At 42.2% G+C, this 27,360-nt stretch overlaps 1 protein-coding gene across 4 annotated transcripts in view; it reads left to right on the forward strand.

Moving 5' to 3' along the window:
• The window catches only part of ANO10 (anoctamin 10), a 375,037-nt gene that overhangs the window by 338,788 nt on the left and 8,889 nt on the right, over positions 1-27,360 (forward strand). For 2 of the 4 annotated variants that reach the window (XM_073569028.1, XM_073569021.1), the window contains exon 13: positions 3,278-3,406. The exons of 1 other annotated variant lie outside the window; for it this stretch is intronic. In XM_073569028.1, the coding sequence (XP_073425129.1) occupies positions 3,278-3,346 (69 nt within the window). In that variant the 3' untranslated portion in view covers positions 3,347-3,406. Of the gene's footprint in view, positions 1-3,277; positions 3,407-27,360 lie in introns of those variants that run through there. One more of the 4 variants, XM_073569012.1, reaches the window with a different exon arrangement.

Genomic DNA, 27,360 nt, shown 5'->3' on the forward strand with positions numbered 1-27,360 from the left:
TCCAGGCATGCAGGCGGACGCAAACATTTTGGCGCATCCGCAAAAAAACGGATCCAACGGATGGCCATCCGTCAATATCCGCCGGTAATGCAACTCAATGGGGAAAAAAACAGATCCATTTTTTTCTAAAACTGGCGGATTTTGACTGATGGTCAAAAACGGAAGTGTGAAAGAGGCCTTAAGGGCATGTCACACTAAGAGATATCGCTAGCAATATCACTATAACTAGTGACGTTATAGCGATATTGCTAGCGATATCTGTGTCTGATACTTACCTCCGACCGCTTCCCCGCTGGTTATCGCTGATCGCGCGAGAACGTTCAGGACTGTTTCTCGTCGTCAGCTTCCTGTGGCGCTTCCTGCTGTGAGGACGAGCGACGCGTGGAGCCGGGCGGGAGGACGCAGGATCGCCTGGTGTGACAGGTAAGTAGCGACCCCCGTCCCCAGCGATGTCGCTAGTGAGATCTGCCTGTGTGGCAGCTCACTAGCGACCACTTAGCGATGTACCAGCGATCCTGACCGCGTCATATCGCTGGTCAGGATCGCTGGTACATCGCTAAGTGTGACAGTACCTTTAGGCTTTCTCTCAGCATCTCATCTTGATGCCATTTTTCTGATTATTCCTGGATACTCCTTGTTTCATCCGTGATAGTGGCTTGGATACTTATCAAGCCTTGACCACCCTCACAATCTTTGAGTGCTAGACTAGGGTGGAGACCTCCATGCGTTGTGAGGAGCTTTTGTGTCTTCACATCTGCAGCTTAGATAGATAGATAGATAGATAGATAGCAAAGAAAAAGCAGCACCAAAATAGTAGTGGTGTGAACTGTTTAATAGCCTAGTAGCGTGGCGACGTTTCGGATATGGCGATCCTTTCTCAGATATTGCCATATCCGAAATGTCGCCACACCACTAGGCTATTAAACAGTTCACACCACTACTATTTTGGTGCTGCTTTTTCTTTTTTTTTTGCTATTATCTAAGGACATTGAGGTGTCTGGAGAAGCATGCACTGCTCTAAGGTATTTTGTGCTGTTCCTATTTTTTATATATATATATATATATATATATATATATATATATATATACACACACATACATACATATTTTTTTGGCCTAAAATACAAAGGGAGTGTGTTATCTTTATCTTAAGGCTTTCTTGAGATAATTTAATTTTCAACTTGCTTAAAAATTACAGTACTTTTGCCCAGGTGTGCCCAAACTTTTATACGCCACTGTAGCTTTTACAGATGAATTTGTTATCATGTGTTAAGACTTTCATGTTATCACTTAAAGGGTTTTTCCACCTACCAAAAATATGTCTCTAAATGCTTGTATACATATGAAATAACAAACACTACAGGTACTTACTTTCTCCACATCCAGTTAACTTTTGATGCTGCTTCGGTCTCTTTTAACTGGCTGCAGTGATGATGTCATAATTACAGTTCAAATAAGCGCTGCAGTCAATCGCTGATTTCAAGGCCTAGTGTTGGCTACATCTGCAGAGACGCTGAGCTAAGTGATTGGCTGAAGCTGTCTTGTACGTTGGAGGTGTGACAATTGCAGCCTGTAAACAGGAACTGGAGCAGGGGTGGGGAACTGTGGAACCTGGATAACTGATGTGTTTATTTTATATGTATGGAAGCATTTGGAGCCATATTTCTTGAATGTGGAAAGCGTTCAGTGATAGCAAGTAGTGATGAGCGCCAGTACTTGTTACTCGAGTTTTTTGTGGGTTCTCGGGTATGCAACCTGTATAGAGGGTGCTCAAGTGACATGTTCACTTCCCCATGGCCGCATGTTTCACGGCCGCATGTTTGTCAGGTAATCCCCACTTGTTTTGTGGATAACAAGCGCAAAACATGAGGCTGCATGGACTCGAACATGTCACTTGAGCATCCGTGATACTTGGTGCATACCCAAGCACCCACGACAAACTTGAGTAATGAGCACTGATGCTCATCACTAGTAACAAGAAATTCCTTATAATGTGTTACCAAATTCATCTCTAGGACATGTGTATAGCCAGTAGATAGGAGTTTATTTGTATTCATAGAAGAAATATTATTATCTACACAAGCGCTAGACTAAAATCTATCGTCAAAATCAGGTTTAAAGGCCTCCGGAGGTGTGTTATGTATGTGTATACGGTATATATAATATGTATGTATACCGTATATTTATACTTAACTTGAGGTAAGTTCAAAAGTGATTGAGCTCATAAACCTCATTTACATAAAGCTCAGCTTCCTTTCAAGGCTGTAAAGCAGAGGTCTGTGGGCTGTAAAGCAGAGGTCAGGAGCTCGGAGCTGTGATCAAAGCTGTGCATCCAGCGCCCTGTGATCTGTAAATAGCCCTATATATACTGGAGAGAAAGCAATGCCGATGTGGTGATTGGCAGATGTAAGTTTTACTGAAAGGTGAAAATCCTCTTTGAATCAAGTTCAAAGCCAATAGTGTTCCAGAAAAGGATGTCCCAGAAAAGCCGGCATTAATCGCCATTGTTACAGTCGGTGCAGATGTATACAATGTAGCGTGGCGGCAGCTGCAGCAAAGTACTGGGTCCTGCAGAGTCACAAACACTCAACATTTTCATCTCACCAGTATATTCCAGTAGCTGTAGCCCAGTTATGGGGCGGATTATTATCATTTCTGACCTCCGCTCTGCTAATGTGAATTGTATTAGTGATATGAACTTAATTTCTATAAACTGCCCTAATTTATAAAAACTTTCAGACAGGAAAACTAGTGGCAGTTTATGTGAGCTGCTGTAGGGAACAATGGCAGTACAGAGTTTACATAAATAAGGGAACATTTTGTATGTGGGCCAGTGCATCGTCGAAGAAATTGTAAAACTTTGAAACGCGTTGATGATTAAACCGTCTAAACTTGGCGCTGCATCCCTCATTCTTTCTCCACGGCAGCGCAGAATAACCCATTACTTCCAGTTTTGTTTCTTCCAATTTTTCCACTGTGGGTCTGCAGCAGCCTTTAACTTTACTAATGGTTGTGTGCACACAACCACACCAGGTGAGCACCTCTGTGCATGCTTTTATTACTTTTTTAACCCAGATAAGACCCTATTTGCACTTTTTATCCTTTCCAGCATTTGTCTCTTCAAGATAGATGGCTAGGCATCCATCCACCATATGAACCTATGTAAAATAAAAGAAACAAAAAACGCACATCACACAGTATTTCATTGTGGTGGCCTATGGGAACATATATGTCAGGAAAAGATGCAATTTTGGCGGTGTTTTTTTTGTCTTTTCAGTGGTTAACGTGGCTCAATCTAGAGGAGCTGGACATGTCGAAGGTGATGGGAACCTGCCTCTTCGTATAGTCGTCATCCCCATCCTCTGTATCAAAGCTTGCTTTCTCTGAAATGTTCCGTCTGATCAGAGTGAAACATACTCAAGTGCAATAGTGGAGCTAATGTCTGAATCTTGCTGCCAGTGGTTTAGGCATCATGAATTAGTTGACAGGTTCTCTTTAATGAATAAAGAGCCTTCTATAATTTTTTTGTGACCATATCTTTTTATTGTTCTGCATGTTCACATCCATTATTTGAGGCATTCAATAATCCTACTGTGGAGAATGTGTTCTTGTGTAGACATCAGCTTTTAAAAAATATATATATATATATATATATATATATATATATATATATATATATATATATATATATATATTTTTTTTTTTTTTATTTTTTTTTACCTTGCATTGTATGGTTCCATTTTCATATCCTCTTACAGGGTTGAGTTCTGGTTGATAGCTCTGCTGCACCCAGCAACCCAGTAAACTAAGTGATATTCTTTTAATATTTAACAATATTTTGGGGAAATCTAAGAGAAATAATGATTAATTATTTACACATAGCGGTATATGTAATAGTGAGGCCTCAGGGTTATAAAAGTTTACAGTCTGAATTTATCATTAATATCTTTAGTACTCCCATATAATGATGTAATGTGCCATATTCATTCTCTAAACCTCGAAGAGCTGATGATGGCGATGACAGACTTGTGAAGTGATATAAGATACTCTTGGAATAGAATGCTTTGCTTTATTATATCCCTTCTCTGTTGAGTAAGGATAATAGTTCTGTACGATAGAAGGCACTGTGATTTATTATTTATTGTGACCGGTAGTAAAAACTACATTTATCTGGCATTTCATTCTTCAATAATATTTAATATCACACCTTCAATAGCAATATTGTTTGTATATATTATATAAACATTTAGACCTTTGGGTCTTAATATTTATTCCTCTATTTTGTAAAGTGTTAAGAAAAACACAGATTGCGCTCACTGCCCTTTGTGGATTGTGTTCTTAAATTGGTCCAAAAGTGGGAAAAAAAAGCATACTATTGGAGAATAATGTGATGTGTTGTGTAAATCAATACATTCTTAAGTCAGACACATCGCTTTTTGCTGAACTGGCCGTTTCAACTTACCATAGCTGCTTAGTGTCATGATCCAGGACGGGGTTTCGCTTTGGCCCGTCCTGGTCTGATTGGGGGTTAATTATTCCGCCTCTCCCTGACAGAGGGCGGCTATTTAATGCTCACTGGACCTAGGTCCGGTGTCAGTTATACTCCGGCCCTCGGCTGAGTTAGTTGACCTTGTGTGTACGAAGCTTGGTCCCAAGTTTATCGGTCCTTATGAAATTACCGAGGTAGTTAACCCAGTGGCTTTTCGGTTGCGTCTCCCGCCATCTCTGCGGATCCCAAATGTTTTTCATAAGGCCCTTTTGAAACCTGTGAGGTCCGCTGGGGAGGGATCATCAGCTTCCCCAACACCGATTTTGGTGCACGGGCAGTCGGAGTACGAGGTGGAACGAATTGTCGACTCCAGGTTGGTCCGTCGTGCCCTTCAATATCTGATACATTGGAAAGGCTACGGTCCTGAAGAACGCTCATGGCTTCCTGCTCGATCGGTTCATGCAGATCGGTTGGTCCGGGCCTTTCACACCAAGTACCCTGAGAGACCTGGGGGTCCAGTGGCCCCCCATTGAGAGGAGGGTACTGTCATGATCCAGGACGGGGTTTCGCTTTGGCCCGTCCTGGTCTGATTGGGGGTTAATTATTCCGCCTCTCCCTGGCAGAGGGCGGCTATTTAATGCTCACTGGACCTAGGTCCGGTGTCAGTTATACTCCTGCCCTCGGCTGAGTTAGTTGACCTTGTGCGTACGTGTGCCTTGTGCCTGATATCTTGCTTGTTTGGTTTTTGATTCGGTTCTGTCCCTGTTACGAGTTCTGCCTGTCCCTCTTGTACTGCACTACCTCTCGTGTATGACTCTCTGCTTGTGACCCGACTTCTCTCTGCTCGTCCCCTTGGTACCACGTCGCCCTCTTGTGTATGACCTTTGGCTTCGTCTGACCTCCCGTCTGTTTACCCCTTCTGTACCTCCCTGTCCGTACAGTAAGCGACCTCCGTTTTGCCTGATTCTGAGTTTGCTGTCTTCTGTAAAAGCAGGACGCTAAGCCCCACCCCCTTGCAGTCACATGACCGTAGGTCCCGTGCCGGCTTGCTAAACTTCATCACTAAGGTCCTGTGCACCTATACTTTCTGGCTATTCTGGTCCCCAGGGGTCCCTACAGTGCGGGTGAGTCCCTGCTCAGCGGAGGCTGTACGCCGGCGCTGTCAGGATCCTGATATTATAACTGACCGATACCATTTTTTTCCCTCTGCTTCCATTCAACTGTGTGTGTGATGGATCCTATGCACGCTCTTTCTGAGCAGGTTAAACACCTAACCCAGATGTCTCAGAAACTCATTGGAGAACAACGAGTCCTGGCTCAGTCTCAGCAGCTGATCGCTGACACTGTGCAGGGGGCTTTTTCATCGGGGGCTCGGGATATTACATTAGTTTCCCCTGAGTCTCCAGTGAAGTTACCAGATACCTTTTCTGGAAATAAAAGAGTTCAGAGTTTTCAAGGAGGGCTGTAAGCTTTTTTTTTTTCATTAAGACCACACTCTTCTGGGGATGAAAGTCAGAGAGTGAGGGTCATTATGTCTCTATTAAGGGGAGCCCCCCAAGCTTGGGCTTTCTCCCTTCCGACCACGGCCCCTGAGCGTATGACTGTGGATGCATTTTTTAAGGCCCTGGGGCATATTTATGATGAGCCTGATCGCATGCGTATGGCTGAGGACATGGTGATGAGAGTGTGCCAGGGAAAGCACTCAGCCGAGTGGTTTTGTACAGAATTCAGACACTGGGCAGCAGAGGTCTGTTGGAATGATGCCGCCCTTCGGGGTTTGTTCCGTAGAGGCCTGTCTGAATATCTGAAAGATGCCTTGGCTCTCCGCCTGATTCCCTGGAGGAGGCTATGACACAGGCCGTCCGAATGGATCGCCGGCTACGGGCAAGGGGAGTGATGCAAAGTGAAAGACCGTTATTCTCCCAAGGAAGGGGACCCAGTCCTATTTTGGAGATCGCGGAGATGGGAACTATCGATCTCAAGGAAAATGAAAGGAGACCACGGTGCGTGGGAAAAGACTGTTTTCACTGTGGCGATTCTGGACATTGGAGAAAGGTGTGCCCCTCCCGTCCACTAACCAAGCGACTGAGCCCGGGTGATTGTCGTGGAGGTCACCCAGGCTGTCGGGTACCTTTTTCTGCCTTCTCTAAAATGTTGTTGCAGGTGGAACTTTGTTGTGGGAGGGGAGTGTCTCCACATCCACTTCTGCCTTCGTGGATTGCGGATCGTCATTGCACTTTATTGACTCTGACTTGGTGTCCAGGTGTAAGTTAGGGACAGTTAAGTTGGAGACTCCTATTCACCTTGTGGCCATTGACAAAACACCACTGGTAAAAAATAACGTTATGTTTCGTACTGAAGAGTTTCTCCTTAAAGTGAGTTCCTTGCACCAGGAACGTATTTCATGTTTTGTGATGGACAACCTGCCGGCGGGACTGGTGTTGGGGTTCCCCTGGTTACAATTGCATAATCCTGTAATTAATTGGGAATGTCGGGACATTGTTAAATGGGGTCCTTATTGTTCTGAGAAATGTCTTGATACTGTGTCTGTGTCGTCCGTGGGTCTGGAAGGTATTCCGGAGTGCCTGATAGACTATACAGACGTTTTCTCCGAAAAAGAGGCTGAGGTTTTACCACCACACCGCCCATTTGATTGTGCCATTGACCTGGTTCCAGGTGCTAAATTGCCCAAGGCCCGCTTGTATAACCTTTCGGGTCCAGAATGGGCTGCGATGAAGGAGTATATTTCCGAGAGCCTCCGTAAGGGACACATTCGTCCTTCTGTTTCTCCTGTCGCGGCGGGGTTCTTTTTTGTAAGGAAAAAAGACGGTGGTTTACGCCCATGCCTCGATTTTCGTGAGTTAAATAAGATAACTGTGAGGAATACGTTTCCCCTTCCACTTATTCCTGATTTATACAACCAATTGTCCGGAGCGAAGTGGTTTTCGAAATTAGATCTACGGGGAGCGTATAACCTTATCCGAGTCTGAGACGGAGATGAATGGAAAACCGCTTTTCTCACGACTGAAGGGTTGTTTGAAAATCTGGTCATGCCTTTCACGCTTGACGAATGCCCCAGCGGTCTTCCAAAACTTCATAAATCACGTGTTCTCTGATTTTATTGGACTTTTTTGGTGGTATATTTGGATGACGTATTGATCTATTCTCCTGATAAACAGACTCACATTGGTCATGTTCGGGCAGTTCTCCAAAAGCTCCGGGAGAACTGGCTCTTTTATAAACTAGAAAAATGTTTGTTTTTTGTTCAGGAACTGTCGTTTCTGGGGTTCATCGTGTCTGCTGAAGGGTATCGCATGGATCCTAATAAGGTGCAGGCCATTGTCGAGTGGGTTCAACCTTGTGATTTGAAGGCTCTGCAGCGTTTCCTAGGATTTGCCAATTACTATCGCAAATTCATAAAGGGGTTCTCACAGGTGGTTAAACCCCTCACAGACATGACTCAAAAGGGGGCCGATATCAAGAATTGGTCAACCGCAGCGGTAGCGGCATTTCAGTTTTTGAAAACATGTTTCATGTCGGCCCCGGTTCTTGTTCAGCCGGACCTGTCTGAACCATTTATTGTTGAGGTAGATGCCTCAGAGGTGGGGGTGGGGGCAGTATTGTCCCAAGGACCCGCCACTATGACCAATTTAAGACCTTGAGCCTTTTTCTCAAAGAAATTCTCTCCTGCGGAGAGAAACTATGATGTGGGAAATCGAGAACTTCTGGCCATTAAGTTGGCCTTTGAAGAATGGAGGCATTTTTTGGAGGGGGCTGTCCATCCTATAACCGTAATTACGGACCACAAAAACCTAGCTTATATTGAGTCAGCTAAAAGGTTGACTCCTAGACAGGCTAGATGGTCACTTTTTTTTTTCCCGATTCAACTTCTCGATCACTTTTCGGCCAGGATCTAAAAATGTCAGAGCAGATGCCTTGTCACGCAGTCTAGATCCGGTGTCCCCCCCGGAACCTCCATCCTCCATTCTTCAGCCTGGGGTGGTGGCAGGTATTTCGAATATGTTGGAACGAGAGATTCGGGAACCCCAGTCTCTTGCACCGCTGGCTAAGCCGGTGGACAAACTTTTTGTGCCAGCTCAGCTTCGCCTTAAGGTCCTCCGGGAGTTCCATGACTCAGTTCTGGGTGGACATCCAGGGATCTCGGCTACCCGGAAGGCCATTGCTAGAGTATTCTGATGGTCTGCTTTAGCCTCTGATGTTGGGGAATATGTGTCTGCTTGTGATGTTTGTGCCCGTGCAAAAAACCCCCATAACCGTCCGGCCGGGGAATTGGTACCACTGCCAATTCCTGAGAGACCATGGACGCATTTGTCCATGGATTTCATCACCAACCTTCCCCCCTCCAAGGGTAATACCGTCGTCTGGGTTGTGGTGGACAGGTTTAGTAAGCAGGCACATTTTGTACCTTTGGCAGCTCTACCTAATGCGGAAACATTGTCCAGATTGTTTGTTGAGCATGTGGTGCGGTTGCATGGGGTACCCTTGAATGTGGTGTCTGATAGAGGAGTGCAATTTGTTTCCAGATTTTGGAGGGCTTTTTGTAAAAGGTTGGGTATTGGTCTGTCCTTTTCATCCGCTTATCATCCAGAGACTAATGGGCAGACCGAGCGGACCAATCAGTCTCTGCAGCAAATTCTGCGTTGCTTGACTCCAGACCGACAAGATGATTGGTGTTCTGTGTTACCGGTGGCTGAGTTTGCATTTAACAACCATGTTAACCAGTCTACGGGTACATCTCCTTTTTTTTGCAATTATGGGTTTCATCCTCATTTTGGAGAATTTTCCCGTTTGAATTCTGGGTGTCCTGGGGCAGATGAGACGATCCAGTGGTTGGGGGAGGTATGGCGAGAGGTCCAGAGTAATATTACGAAGGCCCAGGACAAGTTTAAATTTTTTGCGGACAAAAAACGATCCGCGGGACCGGTATTGCAGATTGGGGATAAGGTATGGTTGTCCACCAAGAATATAAGACTCAAGGTCCCCTCTGCGAAGCTTGGTCCCAAGTTTATCGGTCCTTATGAAATTACCGAGGTAGTTAACCCGGTGGCTTTTCGGTTGCGTCTCCCGCCATCTCTGCGGATCCCAAATGTTTTTCATAAGGCCCTTTTGAAACCTGTGAGGTCCGCTGGGGAGGGATCATCAGCTTCCCCAACACCGATTTTGGTACACGGGCAGTCGGAGTACGAGGTGGAACGAATTGTCGACTCCAGGTTGGTCCGTCGTGCCCTTCAATATCTGATACATTGGAAAGGCTACGGTCCTGAAGAACGCTCATGGCTTCCTGCTCGATCGGTTCATGCAGATCGGTTGGTCCGGGCCTTTCACACCAAGTACCCTGAGAGACCTGGGGGTCCAGTGGCCCCCCATTGAGAGGAGGGTACTGTCATGATCCTGGACGGGGTTTCGCTTTGGCCCGTCCTGGTCTGATTGGGGGTTAATTATTCCGCCTCTCCCTGGCAGAGGGCGGCTATTTAATGCTCACTGGACCTAGGTCCGGTGTCAGTTATACTCCGGCCCTCGGCTGAGTTAGTTGACCTTGTGTGTACGTGTGCCTTGTGCCTGATATCTTGCTTGCTTGTTTGGTTTTTGATTCGGTTCTGTCCCTGTTACGAGTTCTGCCTGTCCCTCTTGTACTGCGCTACCTCTCGTGTATGACTCTCTGCTTGTGACCCGACTTCTCTCTGCTCGTCCCCTTGGTACCGCGTCGCCCTCTTGTGTATCAAATATAATCCTAGCACTCAACTTAAAGGTATTTGCAAGGCGGTTTATTGTAGTACACGAAAAAGACGTTTCGGTCAATGTGACCTTCTTCAGTTATGTGTGGTATATAGATTGTGTAGAGCTTATAGGCATCTATCAGAAAGGACGATGGTGCTTTAAGCATTGAGGAGAATCTCTCTCAGGTAATGAGCTTGTCAGTATATAGGAGAGGGGCAAACGTGCCTCCAGATGCGGTGTCCACCGGCCTCTTGTGTATGACCTTTGGCTTCGTCTGACATCCCGTCTGTTTACCCCTTCTGTACCTCGCTGTCCGTACTGTGAACGACCTCTGTTTTGCCTGACTCTGAGTTTGCTGTCTTCTGTGAAAGCAGGATGCTAAGCCCCGCCCCCTTGCAGTCACATGACCGTAGGTCCTGTGCCGGCTTGCTAAACTTCATCACTAAGGTCCTGTGCACCTATACTTTCTGGCCCCCAGGGGTCCCTACAGTGCAGGTGAGTCCCTGCTCAGCGGAGGCTGTACGCCGCTGCTGTCAGGATCCTGTTACTTAGTTGTTAAGAAAAAAATAAAAGCACAAGGACGTTAAAGGGGCTGTCCAGTGATAGGATTTTTTTTCTTAAACAGCGGTCCGTACTGTTAAGTTTGAAAAGTAACCATACTCGCCTACACTTCCAGCCAACAGTTCAGCCTTAACCCTCCTCCGGCGCTCTGGGTCCTTGTTATCATGTGGCCGTTGTGTGACCACTGAAGCAAATAAGTGGATGTAGCAATCACGTGCTGAATGTCTGTCATCACTGCTCAGTGGTGGGAGCTAGGTAACCAATAATATGGCACGTGATCCCTGCAGCCACCGATTGGAAGCAGTGGTCATGGGCATGTTGACCAAGAACGGGAACACCACAGGAGGGTTAGTGCCTGATCACTCATGGCAAGGCTAGGTGAGTATTGCTGTTTTTGATATTTTAGATACCCTTTTAAGGCTCTGATGTAACAATATGTAAAATATTTCATCCTAAATGTAAGGGCAGCTTATCTATACTGAAATGTTTTAGGAAATTTGTAATGAATTAAAGACATTTGCTGATTCCAATGTATATAGCGCACAGAGGGTAGCCTAAAGTCACCAACCCACATTAAACCAACGTCCGCCAAACTCGCCAATATCGGCGGGTTCGGTATATAAACTAATGTGTATGGAGTCCTCCATCACATCATCTCAGGGGAATTAAGGATCCGCTATGTCTGATTTCAGACTGCCGATCCTTTGGTACTCGGCGAGATAAACTGCTGACCGATCTATCACTGGGTCAGCCATACATCATCATATAAGCTACAATGGTTTATGGTTGGCACTTGTGACCTCGATAGGAAGTCTTCGTTATTCAGTATACACTCAGAGCCTCCATGTAGCTGTGGGTATATAAAACAAAAAAAACCATGAAATTAAAACAGAGTACTTTTTGTTTTACTTAGAGGTTTTCTGAGATACTACAAACATACCTGCTTAATGGAGCTCCAGTCTCATGCCCTGCTTAATGGACCGCCAGTCTTATGCCCTGCTTTATGGACCGCCAGTCTCATGCCCTGCTTAATGGACCGCCAGTCTCATGCCCTGCTTTATGGACCGCCAGTCTCATGCCCTGCTTAATGGACCGCCAGTCTCATGCGTGCCATTGGTCTTTGTTCACCTGGCTGCAGCCATAACATTGTTAACCCATGTGACTGCTGCGGCCAATCATTGTCTTGGAGTGGTGTAAATTTCTAGGTTCTTTTATTATTTTCTGCTATCTTCCATCTCTGGCAAAATTTTCTAGAATCTTGGAAAACCCCTATAATATGTCAATTAAAAATAGTGCAACATATCTGTATTAATTATCTAATAAGGAAGTGTTATTTATTCTCATTTGTTGTATCTTTAGTGTTAGCTACATAGGAGGAAATCCTTTTTGTTCCCCATGTGTTCACATCTGTAGTTTCCTGATGCGAGCAGAAAAAGTGACAGATGACGTCTACAGAACTCTGTATTGGCCTCTGGGGTTCCAGACTCTGTGACGGTCAGTGAGCGCTATAACAGAACAAAATAGGCTTTCCAGTTTCCTGGTGACACTTTCAACTGTCATAACAATAGCAGATAATATAACAGATACATATTAAATGACTTGTGGTTAGTACCTAATGAAATATTCCTATGTGACTTGTGTAACCAAAGTCTGGCCTACACCACCCTTCACTGTATTCCTTCATTTGACGAAATACAGATATGTCACACACATATATTTATTACACTTGTACATGCTAGCTGCCATTGTTTTATTGCTCCAAAACTTCTAAAATATAGTAACTTAAAAAAAAGTTGTGTGTGTACAGCTCCCTATATGTCTCCAGATTACAAGCAAAACCTGCATAGTCAGATAATAAAGACATCAACCCTTATACCTCTGCCTTATTTACTGGTGACTTACAGAATGTATAGCACTAAAGTCCCCATACACTTTAGATGCCTGTTGGACGAACATTGGTTTAACCAATCATTCGGCTAGCAGCTATCTTATTTGACTTCCATACATTGAATTCTTGCTTGCCAATTCGCTCCTGTGCTTCCTATGAGAGTGCCACTGCCAAAGTAGTCAGGCAGCGACTTATCTCTCAGAGATCAAAATGATTGGCAGTTCAATATCAGACATGCTCGATCCTTATCTTCTCCGACAATCAACGATCCAGGGCCCACATACGTTCCAGACTTTTGTGCAAATCTATAGCTATCTCTGGGTTTGGCGATGTTAGTCTAATGTCTATGGAGGCCTTAGGAAGTAGGGGAAAGCGAGAACGGAGTATGAACGGCAGGATTAAGATGTGGAAACACAGCTCTACAACAGAACTGTAAACATAATACAGTGAAAAAAGTCAAAAGAAAAATGGTGCTGCAAAATATCTCACAAATACATGAACTTTGTTAAATAAACCGTATGTACAGCGTGTGAAATAAAAATTTAACACTTCACCAAATTTCTAAGTAAATATATTTCTAAAGGTGCTATTGACATGAAATTCTCACCAGATGTCAGTAACAACCCTTCCAATCCAAACAGGCTAATAAATCAACCACAGATATCCATAAATTAAGTTATGTGTAATAATGAGAAATGACACAGGGAAAAAGTATTGAACACATGAAGAAAGAGAGGTGCAAAAAGCTATGGAAAGTCATGACACCTGATGGAATCTATCAGTAATTAGAAAGCACTCCTGACACTTAGTGAAAAGTAATATTAGCTGGTTCAACAGATGGCCTATAAAAAGGTTTCTCATTACCAAGGTGTCACACAAGAAACATTCCATGATGGGTAAAAAAGTGAGCTGTCTCAAGACATTCGCAACCTTATTGTTGCAAAACATACCAATGACATTGGTTACAGAAGAATTTCTAAACTACTTGAAGGTTCCATTGAGCACTCTTGGAGCCATAATTTGGAAGTGGAAAGAGTCTTATTTCACCATAAACCACTAGGTTCAATACTTTTTCCCTGTGTTATTTCTCATTATTACACATTGACTTTTAGGACTGCTACTTCCAATAGGTGGCACTATAGTTCTAGTCCTCTTCCTCTCTGAAGAGACAATTTGCATATTTCCCAGAGGAGCATTGCGGCTTTAAGTCTCCTCATCTCGGCATGCTTAGCATGTCAATCTCCGCAAGGAGAAACAATACTTCTTGGATATCGGTCAGACGCCTCTCACACAGCCAAACCAGATCTCACACTTTGCACTGATGTGGGGCAGTACCCCGAAACACAGTGTCTGCAAATTGAGATTCTGGTTTGGCTTTTATCCTAAGTCATGTGACAAGGCTCGTTAAAGGGTCGACATTGACTTTTAGGATTGCTACTTCCAATAGGTGGCACTAGAGTTCTAGTCCTCTTCCTCTCTGAAGAGACAATTTACAGAATTTATGGACATCTATGGTTTGAATTTTTTGCATGTGTGTATTGGATGGGCTGTTACCAACATCTGATGAGAATTTTATGTCAATAGCACCTTAAGAAATATATTTATTTAGAAAATTGATGACGTGTTCAATACTTTTTTCAACCACTGTAGTTAGTATACCCATGTATCTACTGCAATACATTCCCTAGTGGTTAACATATAATTCAAATATAAGAGTTTAGAATGCAAACTTACATAGTAATGATGAGGAGCTCTGTTAGGTGTGGAGCCCTGCGCCCCAACATAATAGTAATTTTTCTTCACTGAAGACTATTTACAAAGTTGCTTCTTTTCTCATTTTAGATGTATTTAAAATGTTTATTAAGTGGTAATAGCCTCTTATCCACAACATTTATCACTTATTCTCAGGTGATCGATGGGGCTTCACCATCATCCTGCTAGAAGTGTCATTGTCCCATCAATTAGTCAGTTGACCATGTAGTCAATCAGTAGCACCAGCAGACAGGAGACTGTAAAGGTGGGACATTATCACTTTCAGTCCCAGTGCAGTTGGGATACTGATAGGTAAGGCTTCATTCAGATGATTATTTTGATCAGAGTGTGGTTCAATTGTCACCTGTTTTTTTCCATACATGGAGAAAAAATAGTTTCTCCAACTTCTCCTATGTGGCATTACGTGACAATTTGACCATATTCGCATGTTATCCGAGTGCGGTCCGATTTTTTTCTCAGACCCATAGACTTGCCTTGCCGTTTTAATCTGCCCTAGGATCAAAATCAGGCATGTCTCTGTGATTTTTCGCGGATCACACTGTCTACAAAAAATCATGGGTATATGAAAGGCTCCATGAACTACACAGATATCAGTGCTATTTGTGAAAACCACGGATAGGATTGATACTTGAAAATGAGATGCCTGATTGAGACCTAAGTAACACTTCTTTCATTTTTTAATAACAATCTCTTTACTTGGGCCAGTTTCGAAAAAGGTATGGAAAACCTATTAATCGCTGCAGCATAGCTGTGTAGGACATCTTAATCTCATTAGTTTGACCTTACATATCGGCTTCTGATGTGTGATAAGCAATAATGAAGTTGGGTTTTTCGTTCTAGATATTTTTATGATGTGATGATTTTATTTAATCCCTTTGATATGAGGCATTTACATGGACTCCAGTGTATTTAGCCTTCTATTTTCTGTGCAGATTGTTCCAATATCCCACTGGTTCCCTCTTAAGATGTTCTTCCTCTTCGCTGCTCACAAGAACTGAGTTCGCAGGGGAGACCTTGCCTTGCTGATAAACTAATAACTACAACAGTGCCATGGGTCTAACAACATAAGGGTAAATCGTTTTCCCAGGCAATGCTGTTCTCAGCATTCCCTTAAATCCCCCGGCCACATTTCTGGAGATGAAGGCTCTGACATTTGCACTGATGGTCACTATAGGGGACATTGGGAACATGAACTGTAGTTGTAAGAAACCCTTTAAGTGATATTGCTGTATATAAACCAGTCATCTAAGAAACGCTGTACACACGCCAATAGAAATGAAGGTCAGGGAAAGCTAAATATATGCAGTAGATAGATCTCAGGAGGTTTTCTCAGGAATCTGTTCCTCAAACTGTTGCTTCTCTAATTAATCTTAGTAAGAGATTGTGTCTGCAAAATGCACAGTAATGTTGGACTTGTGGGTTCTATCCGGAGGTTTTCCATACAGATTAGTCAGTAAACATGACCAGATAAAATCCTTTTGAATACGCTAGAACGGATCTGTAACAGTGGTTCAGCTGAAGACAGTGGTCAAGCTGTTCAGACCATTAATCTTTGTGCATATGTATTAATAGAATCTAATACAAATATCACAATCACAGCTCATTACCTTCAAAGTCGTTGTGGCACTATACTACTTAAAATGGAAAACACTTGTACCTACCTTTCGGAGAAGTTAAAGAATTGAGGGTCCAACCTCAGGAACACCAATTACTTGCACGGAGAAGGTGCAGTGATGCTCCAGAGACTTGTACACATTGAGGGATTATCCTACAACCACAATCCCCAAAAAGTTGGGAACCTGTGTATAATGTAAAGAAAACAAGAATGCAATGATCTGGAAAGCTCTTATATATATATATATATATATATATATATATATATATATATATATATGTTTTACTTGTAAAAGAACACAGATCTGTTGAAAGTTAGACATTTTTTCCTTTTCATTTAAAAAAATTAACTAATGCAAAACCAAAGAAATGAACTGGAACGCAAGTTGGAATTCGTGCACTGTGTTGGAGCACGTTCACACTGTGGCCATGTAACAGACAAAACCCAAGATAAAAACAAAATGAGCACATACCCTGTAGTAAGTAAAGAGTAATAGTACATGTAAATAATATGGGGTACTTAGTTAACACTGCTTTGATCAAAAAATTGTAAAAGCCATCCCACTGTGACAAGGGGTTTCGTTAATTGGGATGGTCCTATCTTTTAGTATTAATATCTCAACTTATTATGTTAACCAACCTCAAATAGATGGGGCAGAGCAGGACCCAAGACCAACTGTTCAGACACCTGCTCCTGGGAAGCTATACAGATAAAATGCCTACCTCAATAAGGGGGTGCCACGCTCCTTTTTTAACAAAGTACAAGAAACTACAGCAAAATCAAAGAAAAGAACCCGAGGAAATACCATCAAATGTAGAAATTTGATGGTATGATGTGTGAGTTAGGCCGTTTTTACTCTTCCAATATTGTTGGTCTCAGTATGGATTACAATTTCCGGACCAACCATGGGTCTCCTAGCCCTATCTCAACAGCCTTGTGTATGCTTATGTGGCTACTGAGTTTGGGTCAGGAAATTCGTTGTCAGACTGGGCATCTCAGTTCATTATCTGGTCATGAATGTCAGACATGTGAAACAGGCCTTCTTTTTTTCATGTTTTCACAATTCGAGTCAATGTTCACTGTCCGTGATATTTCTGTTTATAATGTATACATTTCCATTAGCGTATTGTCAATCAAAAGAAGATATGCAATTACATATATACTTAGCAGAGTCTTAACTGTGCAATCAAACTATAATGCGTCAGCTTGCCTAGATTTCTCATTTGGTATCTGTGACACAGTGGATGGAAACATGAAATATGTATGAGCACATACAATGCCGATTGTTTGCTGTACTGCGGCGTGTATTGGAGGTCACTGCCCCGTATTCGCTCAGAGTTGTGGAGGTCTCCTGCAGTGCACTTGGATGATTTACTGCAGGCCGTCTTAAACATGGACATGGCCTTAGATATGCTTTTATGGCCTCCAAGGAAACTAAATCAAACACAGGAGTCTTCTAAGATAAGTATCATGCTAAACATAGAACCATTAACAGCGAGTGAAGCATAGAACATAAGTATGTATGCAATACGCCATCAACCACTTCTACAATGTTATCCGTGGCACATTTACCAAGCTGAGCATGTCTATTCAGAATGTATCAGTAGAGGCTAAAATATTAGGAGTTCCTAGTCCCTGGCTTCAATTATGAGTTGGAGAGCTAAATAGTGTAAGGGTGGGCTACACTTAGGGATAGGGAGCGTTTAGAAGCTTTTCCTTAATGGGTTATTCCCATTTCAGCCATTTGTGACATATCTGCAGAATATACTGTAAATTTCTCGTAGATTAAGGTCGTACCTCTGAGACACCTATCTCGAGAAAAGGACCCCGTCTCTGAATGGAAATATGAGTGCACATGTACTGCTCTCCATAAACTTCTATGGAAGATTTAGAAATGTGCTGAAGATCAGGACATTATGGTGATGTTGACAACATAGCCAGTAGTCCATGATCTATTCCACCCAATGTAAGGGCAACATATTACATATATGGATTTGTATTGCCAGTAGGCAAAACTTCTCTCAAGAAATTGTGTTGTTTGGCTATTAAAAAAAAAAACCGGAAGAATACATTGATTGCTGTCATTTCATGAAATAGTCACGGAGGAGTCTTGAATCACTCGCTTTAGGCCCTTTTGTACAGTAAATCCATGTATCTCTTTGGTGACTGTGGGCCAGAGCATCGCTTACCTATATTGGCATTCTGAATCCAGCCTTATATCTTTAAAGCGCTAAAACCTTGACGTTTGGCGTGGTGCTGCCATTCTGCTCTTGTTTGTTATTGCGCCCTGTAAAGAAGTTGAACGCTAATGTTTTTAAGTTCCTTTTAATGCCAAAGTCTGCTGAATAGTAGAAAATGTAATCAATGACATGGCCTGAAAGCACAGCTATCGATTTCCTGCCTTCTCTCCAGCAGCTGGCTTACACTGAAGCCACACTATGGAGCATGTATCCAATGAAGTTAATTGGCAATGTGGAGATACCTGAGCATTGATTTATCAAATGTGATTCAAGAAGATCAGATTGCGGCTGGTGGTTTTCATCCTGGAGGCTCGTATCTTCTCCTATCTTTAAAACGTCAATAGGGTTTCATGTAATTTTTTATTTAACAAGCAGCCGCAGTCGACTCATGTTTGTCCTTTGATAGCTGATAGTAATTATTGTCTGCCGCTGTGGAAACATAGATATAGGCAATGTAGACAAATAATCCCTGTACATATATGTTCCTTCATATCGTTATTATTAATACATTACATGCATAGAAATGAGCAATGAGAAAAAAAGAATACAAAAAAGGATAAATAGAAAAGAATTTACTAAATGCAAATCATCTCAGATACATTTTCTTGCCACATTTCACCAGATAGTAATATACAATCAGGTAGTCAAAAATTGTATATTTGCATATATATAACTCTTTGCCGCCTCATCTATTTTTCCTTTTTTTTTTTTTTTTTTTTCATTTTTTCGGGTTGCTACTTGTAAAAAATAAGATTGTAAACAATTTTGTGTTGCCATATTCTAACACTATATCAGTAGCTGCATTTTGGAGCTTTTTTTAGATATTGTTTTGAATCATTGGATTAATGTAAAAATAACCACTTATTTATTGAGCTTCATAAGACTGTCTCCACCTACATGTTTTAAATGCTTTTATATGTTAATGATAAAGTTATGTCTTTTAATTGTTTATGGTATGTACAGGCGCTTCTCACAAAATTAGAATATCATCAAAAAGTTAATTTATTTCAGTTCTTCAATTACAAAAGGTGGAACTCATCTCTATATATAAAAATGAATGTATGTATGTGTGTATCACCAACCAATGATGAAGCATCTTTCATTTCACCAGAGCAGTTCAAAAGAAGCTCCGCTATGATTGGTTGCTATGATCAACAGTTTTCCTTGTAACCAATCACTAAGCATCTCTCATTTCATCAGAGCTGGTTAAAAGTAGCTGAGCTGTGATGGTTGCTATGAGCAAGTTTTCCCACTTGACAACACCTCAGCAGACACTCACATAGTGGGAGAAATCTAGCATCCCCAGGAACATAAGCTCCCAGCCATTGTCTGCCCCCCCAGAAAGGAGCACAGATCACATGACAGAAATGAATCCCCCCTCCTGTGGATCAATGGTATGCAAGTTAGGGCAAATCCACTCAGCGTTTTGATACTGACCCCAGGCCTTTCTTAAAAGGATCTCTTGTATGGAAGTTAGGGCAAATCCCTCAGCACTTTGATTCTGACCCCAGGGTTGTATTAAAGGGATCATTGGTATGGAAGTCACTCTGGTTCTGACGCCAGGCCTCTCTTAAAGGAATCCCCGGTGTGGAAGTTAGGACCGTTCCACTCAGCGCTCTGTTTCTGACCCCAGGCTGACGGGATGATGTGGGATATTAGGGGTAGTCGTCCTGTGGCTGTGGCTGACGGGATGATATGGGATATTAGGGGGAGTAGTCCGGTGGCTCTGGCTGACAGGATGATGCGGGATATTAGGGGTAGTAGTCCGGTGGCTCTGGCTGATGGGATGATGTGGGATATTAGGGGTAGTAGTCCAGTGGCTCTGATGGGATGATGTGGGATATTAGGGGTAGTAGTTCGGCCGCTGTGATGGGATGATGTGGGATATTAGTGGTAGTTGTCCGGTGCTCTGGCTGACAGGATGATGTGGGATATTAGGGATAGTAGCCCGGCGGATGTGACAGGATGATGTGGGATATTAGTGGTAGTTGTCCGGTGGATCTGGCTGACGGGATGATGTGGAATTTTAGAGGTAGTAGTCCGGTAGCACTGGCTGATGGGATGATGTGGGATATTATAGTGAATGTGGTTATGCGGAGTGGGCGGGGCTATACACTCAGCTTTATATATATAGATATAATAATTATAATTTGCTATAACTAACCGTAGTTAGTTACTATGCCCGGGCAGCGCCAGCCTCTTCAGCTAGTATATTATATAGAGTCATTACAGAGTGATTTATTTCAAGTGTTTGTTTCAGTTACTGTTGATGATTATGGCTTACAGCCAATGAAAACCCAAAAGTCATTATCCCAGCAAATTAGAATAATTATCAAAAACACCTACAAAGGCTTCGTAAGTGATTAAAATGTCCCTTAGTCTGTTTCAGTAGGCTCCACAGTCATGGGGAAGACTAGGCAGTCATTGACACACTACACAAGGAGGGTAAGCCACAAAAGGTCATTGCTAAAGAAGATGGCTGCTCACAGAGTGCTGTATCCAAGCATATTAATGGAAAGTTGAGTGGAAGGAAAAAGTGTGGTACAAAATGGTACACAAGCAGTCAGGATAACCGCAGCCTTGAAAGGATTGTTAAGAAAAGGCCATTCAATATTGGGGGAGAGCCACAATGAGTGGACTGCTAGTGGAGTCATTGCTTCAAGAGCCACCACACACAGACGTATCACGGACATGGGCTACAAGTGTCGCATTCCTTATGTCAAGCCACTCATGACCAATAGACAACGCCAGAAGCATCTTACCTAGGCCAAGGAGAAAGAGAACTGGACTGTTGCTCAGTGGTTCAAGGTGTTGCTTTCAGATGAAAGTAAATTTTGCATTTCATTTGGAAATCAAGGTCCCAGAGTCTGGAGGAAGAATGGTGAGGCACACAATCCAAACTGCTTGAGGTCTAGTGTGAAGTTTCCACAATCAGTGATGGTCTGGGGAGCCATGCCATCTGCTGGTGTAGGTCCACTGTATTTTATCAAGACCAAATTCAGCACAGCCTTCTACCAGGACATTTTAGAGCACTTCATGCTTCCCTCTGCCGACAAGCTTCTTGGAGATGGAAATTTCATTTTCCAGCAGGACTTTGCACCTGTCCACACTGCCAAAAGTACCAATACCTGGTTTAAAAACAACAGTATCACTATGCTTGATTAGCCAGGAAACTCGCCTGGCCTTAACCCCATAGAGAATCTGTGGGGTATTGTCAAGAGGAGGATGAGAGACACCAGACCCAGCAATGCAGACGAGCTGAAGGCTGCTATCAAAGCAACCTGGGCTTCCATAACACCTCAGATCACCTCCATGCCACGCCACATTGATGCGGTAATTGATTCAGAAGGAGCCCCGACCATGTATTGACCGCATTTACTGAACATACATTTCAGTAGGCCAACATTTCGGATTTTAAAATAATTTTTCAAGCTGGTGTTATAAAGTATTCAAAATTACTGAGATAATGACATTTGGGTTTTCATTGGCTGTAAGCCATAATAATCAACATTAATCCCTTTCCGACATCGGGCGTAATAGTATGCCGATGTCGGACTCCCTCCCTTTGATGTGGGCTCCGACGGTGAGCCCATATCTTTCCCTGCACATGTTAGCTGTTTTGAACAGCTGACAAGTGCCCGCAATAGCTGCGGGTGAAATCGCGATCCACCCACGGCTATTAGCTAGTTAAATGCCGCTGTCAAACGCTGGCAGCGGCATTTAACTCACACTTCACGTGATCGCGGGTCACCGATTCGTTGGCATGACAGCTAGAGGCCTCCTGGAGACCTCTATGGTTGTCAGTGCCGGCTTGCTGTGAGCACCAACCCGGTGGTCGGCGCTCACAGCAAGTGAATAATTCTGCTATATAGAGGCAATCTGATCATGGCCTTTATGTGGCAGAGCCGATCGGGTTATGGCAGCTTCTAGTCTCCCATGGAGACTATTAAAGCATGCCAAAAAAAAAGTTTTTAAAAATATAAAAAATATATAAAAGTTCAAATCACCCCCTTTTTGCCCCATTCAAAATAAAGCAATAAAATATACACATATTTGGTATTGCCTCTTTCAGAATCGCCTGATCTATCAATAAAAAAAAGGATTAACCTGATTGGTATACGGCGTAGTGAGAAAAAAAGTAAAAACGCCAGAATTACGTTTTTTGGTCACTGCATTGCATAAAAATGCAATAACAGGTGATCAAAAGATCGTATCTGCACCAAAAAAAATATCAGGTCAACACGCAAAAAATAAACCCTCACCCAACCCCAGATCACGAAAAATAGACACGCTACGGGTATCGGAATATGGCGCAATTTTTTTTTTTTTCACATAGTTTGGATTTTTTTTTTCACAACTTAGATAAAAAATAGCCTAGACATATTTGGTGTCTGTGAACTCTTAATGACCTGGAGAATCATAATGGCAGGTCAGTTTTAGCATTTAGTGAACCTAGCAAAAAAAAGCCAAGCAAAAAACAAGTGTGGGATTGCACTTTTTTTTGCAATTTCACCACACTTGGAATGCTTTTCCCATTTTTGAGTGCACGATATGGTAAAACCAATGGTGTCGTTCAAAAGTAACAACTCGTCCTGCAAACAATAAGCCCTCATATGGCCATATCGACATAAAAATAAAAAAGTTATGGCTCTGAGAAAAAGGGGAGCAAAACAGGCAAAACTGAAAAACGCTCCGGGGGTTAAGAAGTTAACAGAAATAAACACTTGAAATGGATCACTCTGTAGTGACTCTGTGTATTATGAGTTTCACTTTTTGTATTGAAGAACTGAAATAAATTAACTTTTTGATGATGATCTAATTTTGTGAGAAGCACCTGTACAGTCTTTCTTTATAGGTTTAATAATTGTATATTTGACTATAACTAGTATAATCGGTTTACCTTTGGCTCAGTGGCTTGGGTCAAATTCTGCAGGTTTTCATATTCTAAAATCCATAACGTTTTGCCGATTGAGTGAGGCCCTGTTCACACTGCATTTATCTGCCAGAGGTTCCCTTTAAATCTCTTAACCCCTTACTGCCATTGGATGTTATAGTACTTCCAATGGCAGTACCCCCGCTTTGATGAGGACTCCGGCGTTGAGCCGGCATCAAATCCGGGACATGTCAGCTGCTTTGAACAACTTACATGTGCCTGCAATAAGTGTGAGTGGAATCGCGATCCACTCGTGCCTATTAACTAGTTAAATGCTGCTGTCAACCGCTGACTGCGGCATTTAACGCTCACTTCCGGTCATTGGCCGGAAATACGCGCACCACTGACCCCCATCACGAGATCAGGGGTCATCGGTGCTTTGGCATAACAGCCAGAGGTCTCCTTGAGATTGTTATGGTTGTTGATGCCGGATTGCTATGAGCGCCACTCTGTGGTCGGCGCTCATAGCAATGCTGTCATTCTACTACATAGAGGCAATCTGAGCATTGCCTCTATGTAGCAGAGCCGATCAAGCTATGGCAGCTTCTAGTCTCCCAGGGAGACTATTAAAGCATGCCTAAAGTTTAAAAATGTTTTTAAAAATGTGAAAAAAATAAGTTTAAATCACCCCCGTTTCGCCCCATTCAAAATAAAACAATTAAAAATATTACACAAACCCATATTAGGTATCGCCGTGTTCAGAATCGCCTGATCTATCAATAAAAAAAGGATTAACCTGATCGCTGAATGGCATAGCGAGAAAAATTAGAACCGCAAGAATTACTTTTTTTGGTCGCCGCAACATTGCATTAAAATGCAATAACGGGCGACCAAAAAAAAAGTATCTGGCTCTGCACAAAACTGGCATCATTAAAAACATCAGCTCGGTGCGCAAAAATAAGCCCTAGCCCAACCCGAAATCACGAAAAATGGAGACGCTACGGGTATCAGAAAATGGCGCAATTTTTTTTTTTTATCAAACTTTGGATTTTTTTTCACCACTTAGATAAAAAAGAACCTAGACATATTTGGTGTCTATGAAATCGTAATGACCTAGAGAATCAAAGTGGCAGGTAAGTTTTAGCATTTAGTGAACCTATCAAAGAAGCCAAACAAAAAACAAGTGTGGGATTGCACTTTCTTTTGCAATTTCACCGCACTTGGAATTTTTTTTCCAGTTTTTGTCGAGTACATGACATTTTAAAACCAATGATGTCGTTCAAAAGTACAACAAATAAGCCCTCACATGGCCATATTGACGGAAAAATAAAAAAGTTGTGGCTCTGGGAAGAAGGGGAGCGAAAAACGAAAACGCAAAACCGGAAAAAGCTCCGGTCATTAAGGGGTTAAAAATGGGCTACAAACAGAAACTCAATAAAGCCATAAAATGTAATGGTGCAGAGTTCGAACAAACTTCGTTTGTGCTTTTTTTTCTTTTCTTTTCAGATAATCACAAAAACTTGGCAGACTTAGGCCCAATTCATTATTTGATTTATTTAAATAATTTTCATTTCACGCTGACAGATTTATGCCAAATACATTGTAATAGGTGCAGTATTTGATGAATTAGTTTAGATTCAAAGATGCTTATCTTTTTTGGGTCATTAAACTTTTTTGCACCTTTTTAAAATAAAAATTTGTGCAATTCATAGTAACATAGTTATTAAGGTCGAAGGGAGACTTTAAGTCCATCTACAGTACAGACCAAAAGTTTGGACACAACTTCTCATTCAAAGAGTTTTCTTTATTTTCATGACTATGAAAATTGTAGATTCACTCTGAAGGCATCAAAACTATGAATTAACACACGTGGAGTTATATAATTAACAAAAAAGTGTGAAACAACTGAAAATATGTCTTATATTCTAGGTTCTTCAAAGTAGCCACCTTTTGCTTTGATTACTGCTTTGCACACTCTTGGCATTCACATTGGGGAAAAAAATTCCTTCCCGACTCCACATACGGCAATCAGACTAGCTCCCTGGATCAACGCAATATTAAGCAAACTAGTGTATATACCCGGTAATATTATACTTTTCAAGAAAGGCATCCAATCCCTTCTTAAATTTTAGTAGGGAATCACTCATTACAACATCATATGGCAGAGAGTTCCATAGTCTCACTGCTCTTACAGTAAAGAATCCGCGTCTGTGAGTATGCTTAAACCTTCTTTCCTCCAGACGTAGAGGATGCCCCCTTGTCCCCGTCACAGGTCTAAGAGTAAAAAGATCATTAGAAAGGTCTTTGTACTGTCCCCGCATATATTTATACATTGTAATAAGATCACCCCTAAGCCTTCGATTTTCCAAACTAAATAACCCCAAGTGTAATAACCTGTCCTGGTATTGCAGACCCCCCCAGTTCCCAATAACCTTGGTCGCTTTTCTCTGCAGCCGCTCCAGTTCAGCTATGTCTGTCTTATACACAGGAGACCAGAACTGTACGCAGTATTCTAAGGCTGTGTTCACACACAGCGTTTTTTTAGCGGTTTTGCCAATAAAACCGCTATAAAATCGCTAAAAATAAGCTTCCCATTAATTTCTGCATTTTGTGCATATTGATGCATTTTTTACCGTGAGAAAACGCACCGCGGTAAAAAACGCATCATGCTCATTAATTTAGCGGATTTTTCCGCGTTTCTGGCTAGTTTAATGCGTTTTGAAAACGCGCCGGAAAAAAGCATCAAGACCGCGCAAAAACTGCGACGAAAACGCGAAGACAAAAAAGGCGCGGTTTCTGGGAAGGGAGTCAGGTTTTTGAGCAGAAATTTTCTGCTACGTGTGCACTTAGCCTAAGTGTGGTCGCACTAGTGACTTGTATAGAGGTAACATTATGTTCTCCTTATGAGCATCTATGCCTCTTTTAATGCATCCCATTATTTTATTTGCCTTTGCAGCAGCTGCCTGACACTGGCCACTAAATGTGAGTTTGTCGTCCACCCATACACCCAGGTCTTTTTCAGTGACAGTTTTGCCCAGTGTTTTAATAAGCAATAATAAATGGTCCACTATCCCTTCAGTGCTTTCAAACACGTGTAAAGAAAAAAAAAAAAAGAAAAGCAAAACATTTTAAGTATTTCTGGTTGTGTTAGAGAAATTAGGTTGTGTACTTCATCAGGAAGAGAAGCTGATGTAATGGTAACAATTTATTTTATTATGCTTACTTATATGGCTCCATCATATTCCTGACATTGTCATCGCTGTCAATTACGAGTTGAGCAAATTTCTCATCAGCATGATAGCATATACCTGACAGCGCTTTCCTTCTCCAGCGCGGCTTTCTTCACAGCTCCACATGAGCAGCTTAATTATATTTGTCCACGCTACTATGACGCACTGGGTCTGTCTTGAACTTTAGCAGGATTGTTTCAGTGTCTGAAGAAAGTCCATAATAGTGACCGAAACGTAACCACATATTGAATGTACACCGTGTGGATTACTAAGCTGTGAATAAAAAGAATCTTCTATTTTTCTGCATTTGTGAGTGCCGGATTTTTTCCTCCATATTACATTGGGACTGGTATCCTTCTCTGAGCACCCCTCATCTATTTTTCGGAGTGATGTGTCTTTTTTGTCATATTGGAGTTAATAGGAGTAGAAATGACCAAATATGTTTGGAACCAATCATTAAACATAAATTCGGCACAATTAGGGTACCAATATGGCATATTCAAATTCGGCAATCAATTCTGAGCATATTCACTCAACTCTACTGTCAATATTGGGGCTCACAATCCAAATACTGCTGAATATGTTGGTGCTGTATATAAAACAAGTGTTTGACCATAATATATGACTTGGTCTGGATATTGGTGGTGGTGACAGAATTTATGTGGGGCCAATAACAGACATCAAAAGCTTCTGACCCCTGAAAGGTCAGGAACGAGGTACCAAGCTGCTAAAATACTTTCAGGGATATTGAGGAACTCTCTCAGAAAAACTGGCAAAAAGTTCCTAATGAGTAAAAAAAATAATGAGTTTTGGTCACATTATCTTTCTGATGTGTTATCTTTCCGTGCAAACTTTTACTGTTGCCTTCAGTACTCAATGTGTGGGTACATCGTGTCTGGTGTTGAAAGGATGCAGGAAACTTCAAAGCACCAAAAAGGAAGGAGATAGCAGA

Source organism: Dendrobates tinctorius, unplaced genomic scaffold (genome assembly GCF_039654945.1).
Source record: "Dendrobates tinctorius isolate UK_male_01 unplaced genomic scaffold, ASM3965494v1 ptg000005l, whole genome shotgun sequence".
In the NCBI taxonomy this organism is placed as follows: Eukaryota; Metazoa; Chordata; class Amphibia; order Anura; family Dendrobatidae; genus Dendrobates; species Dendrobates tinctorius.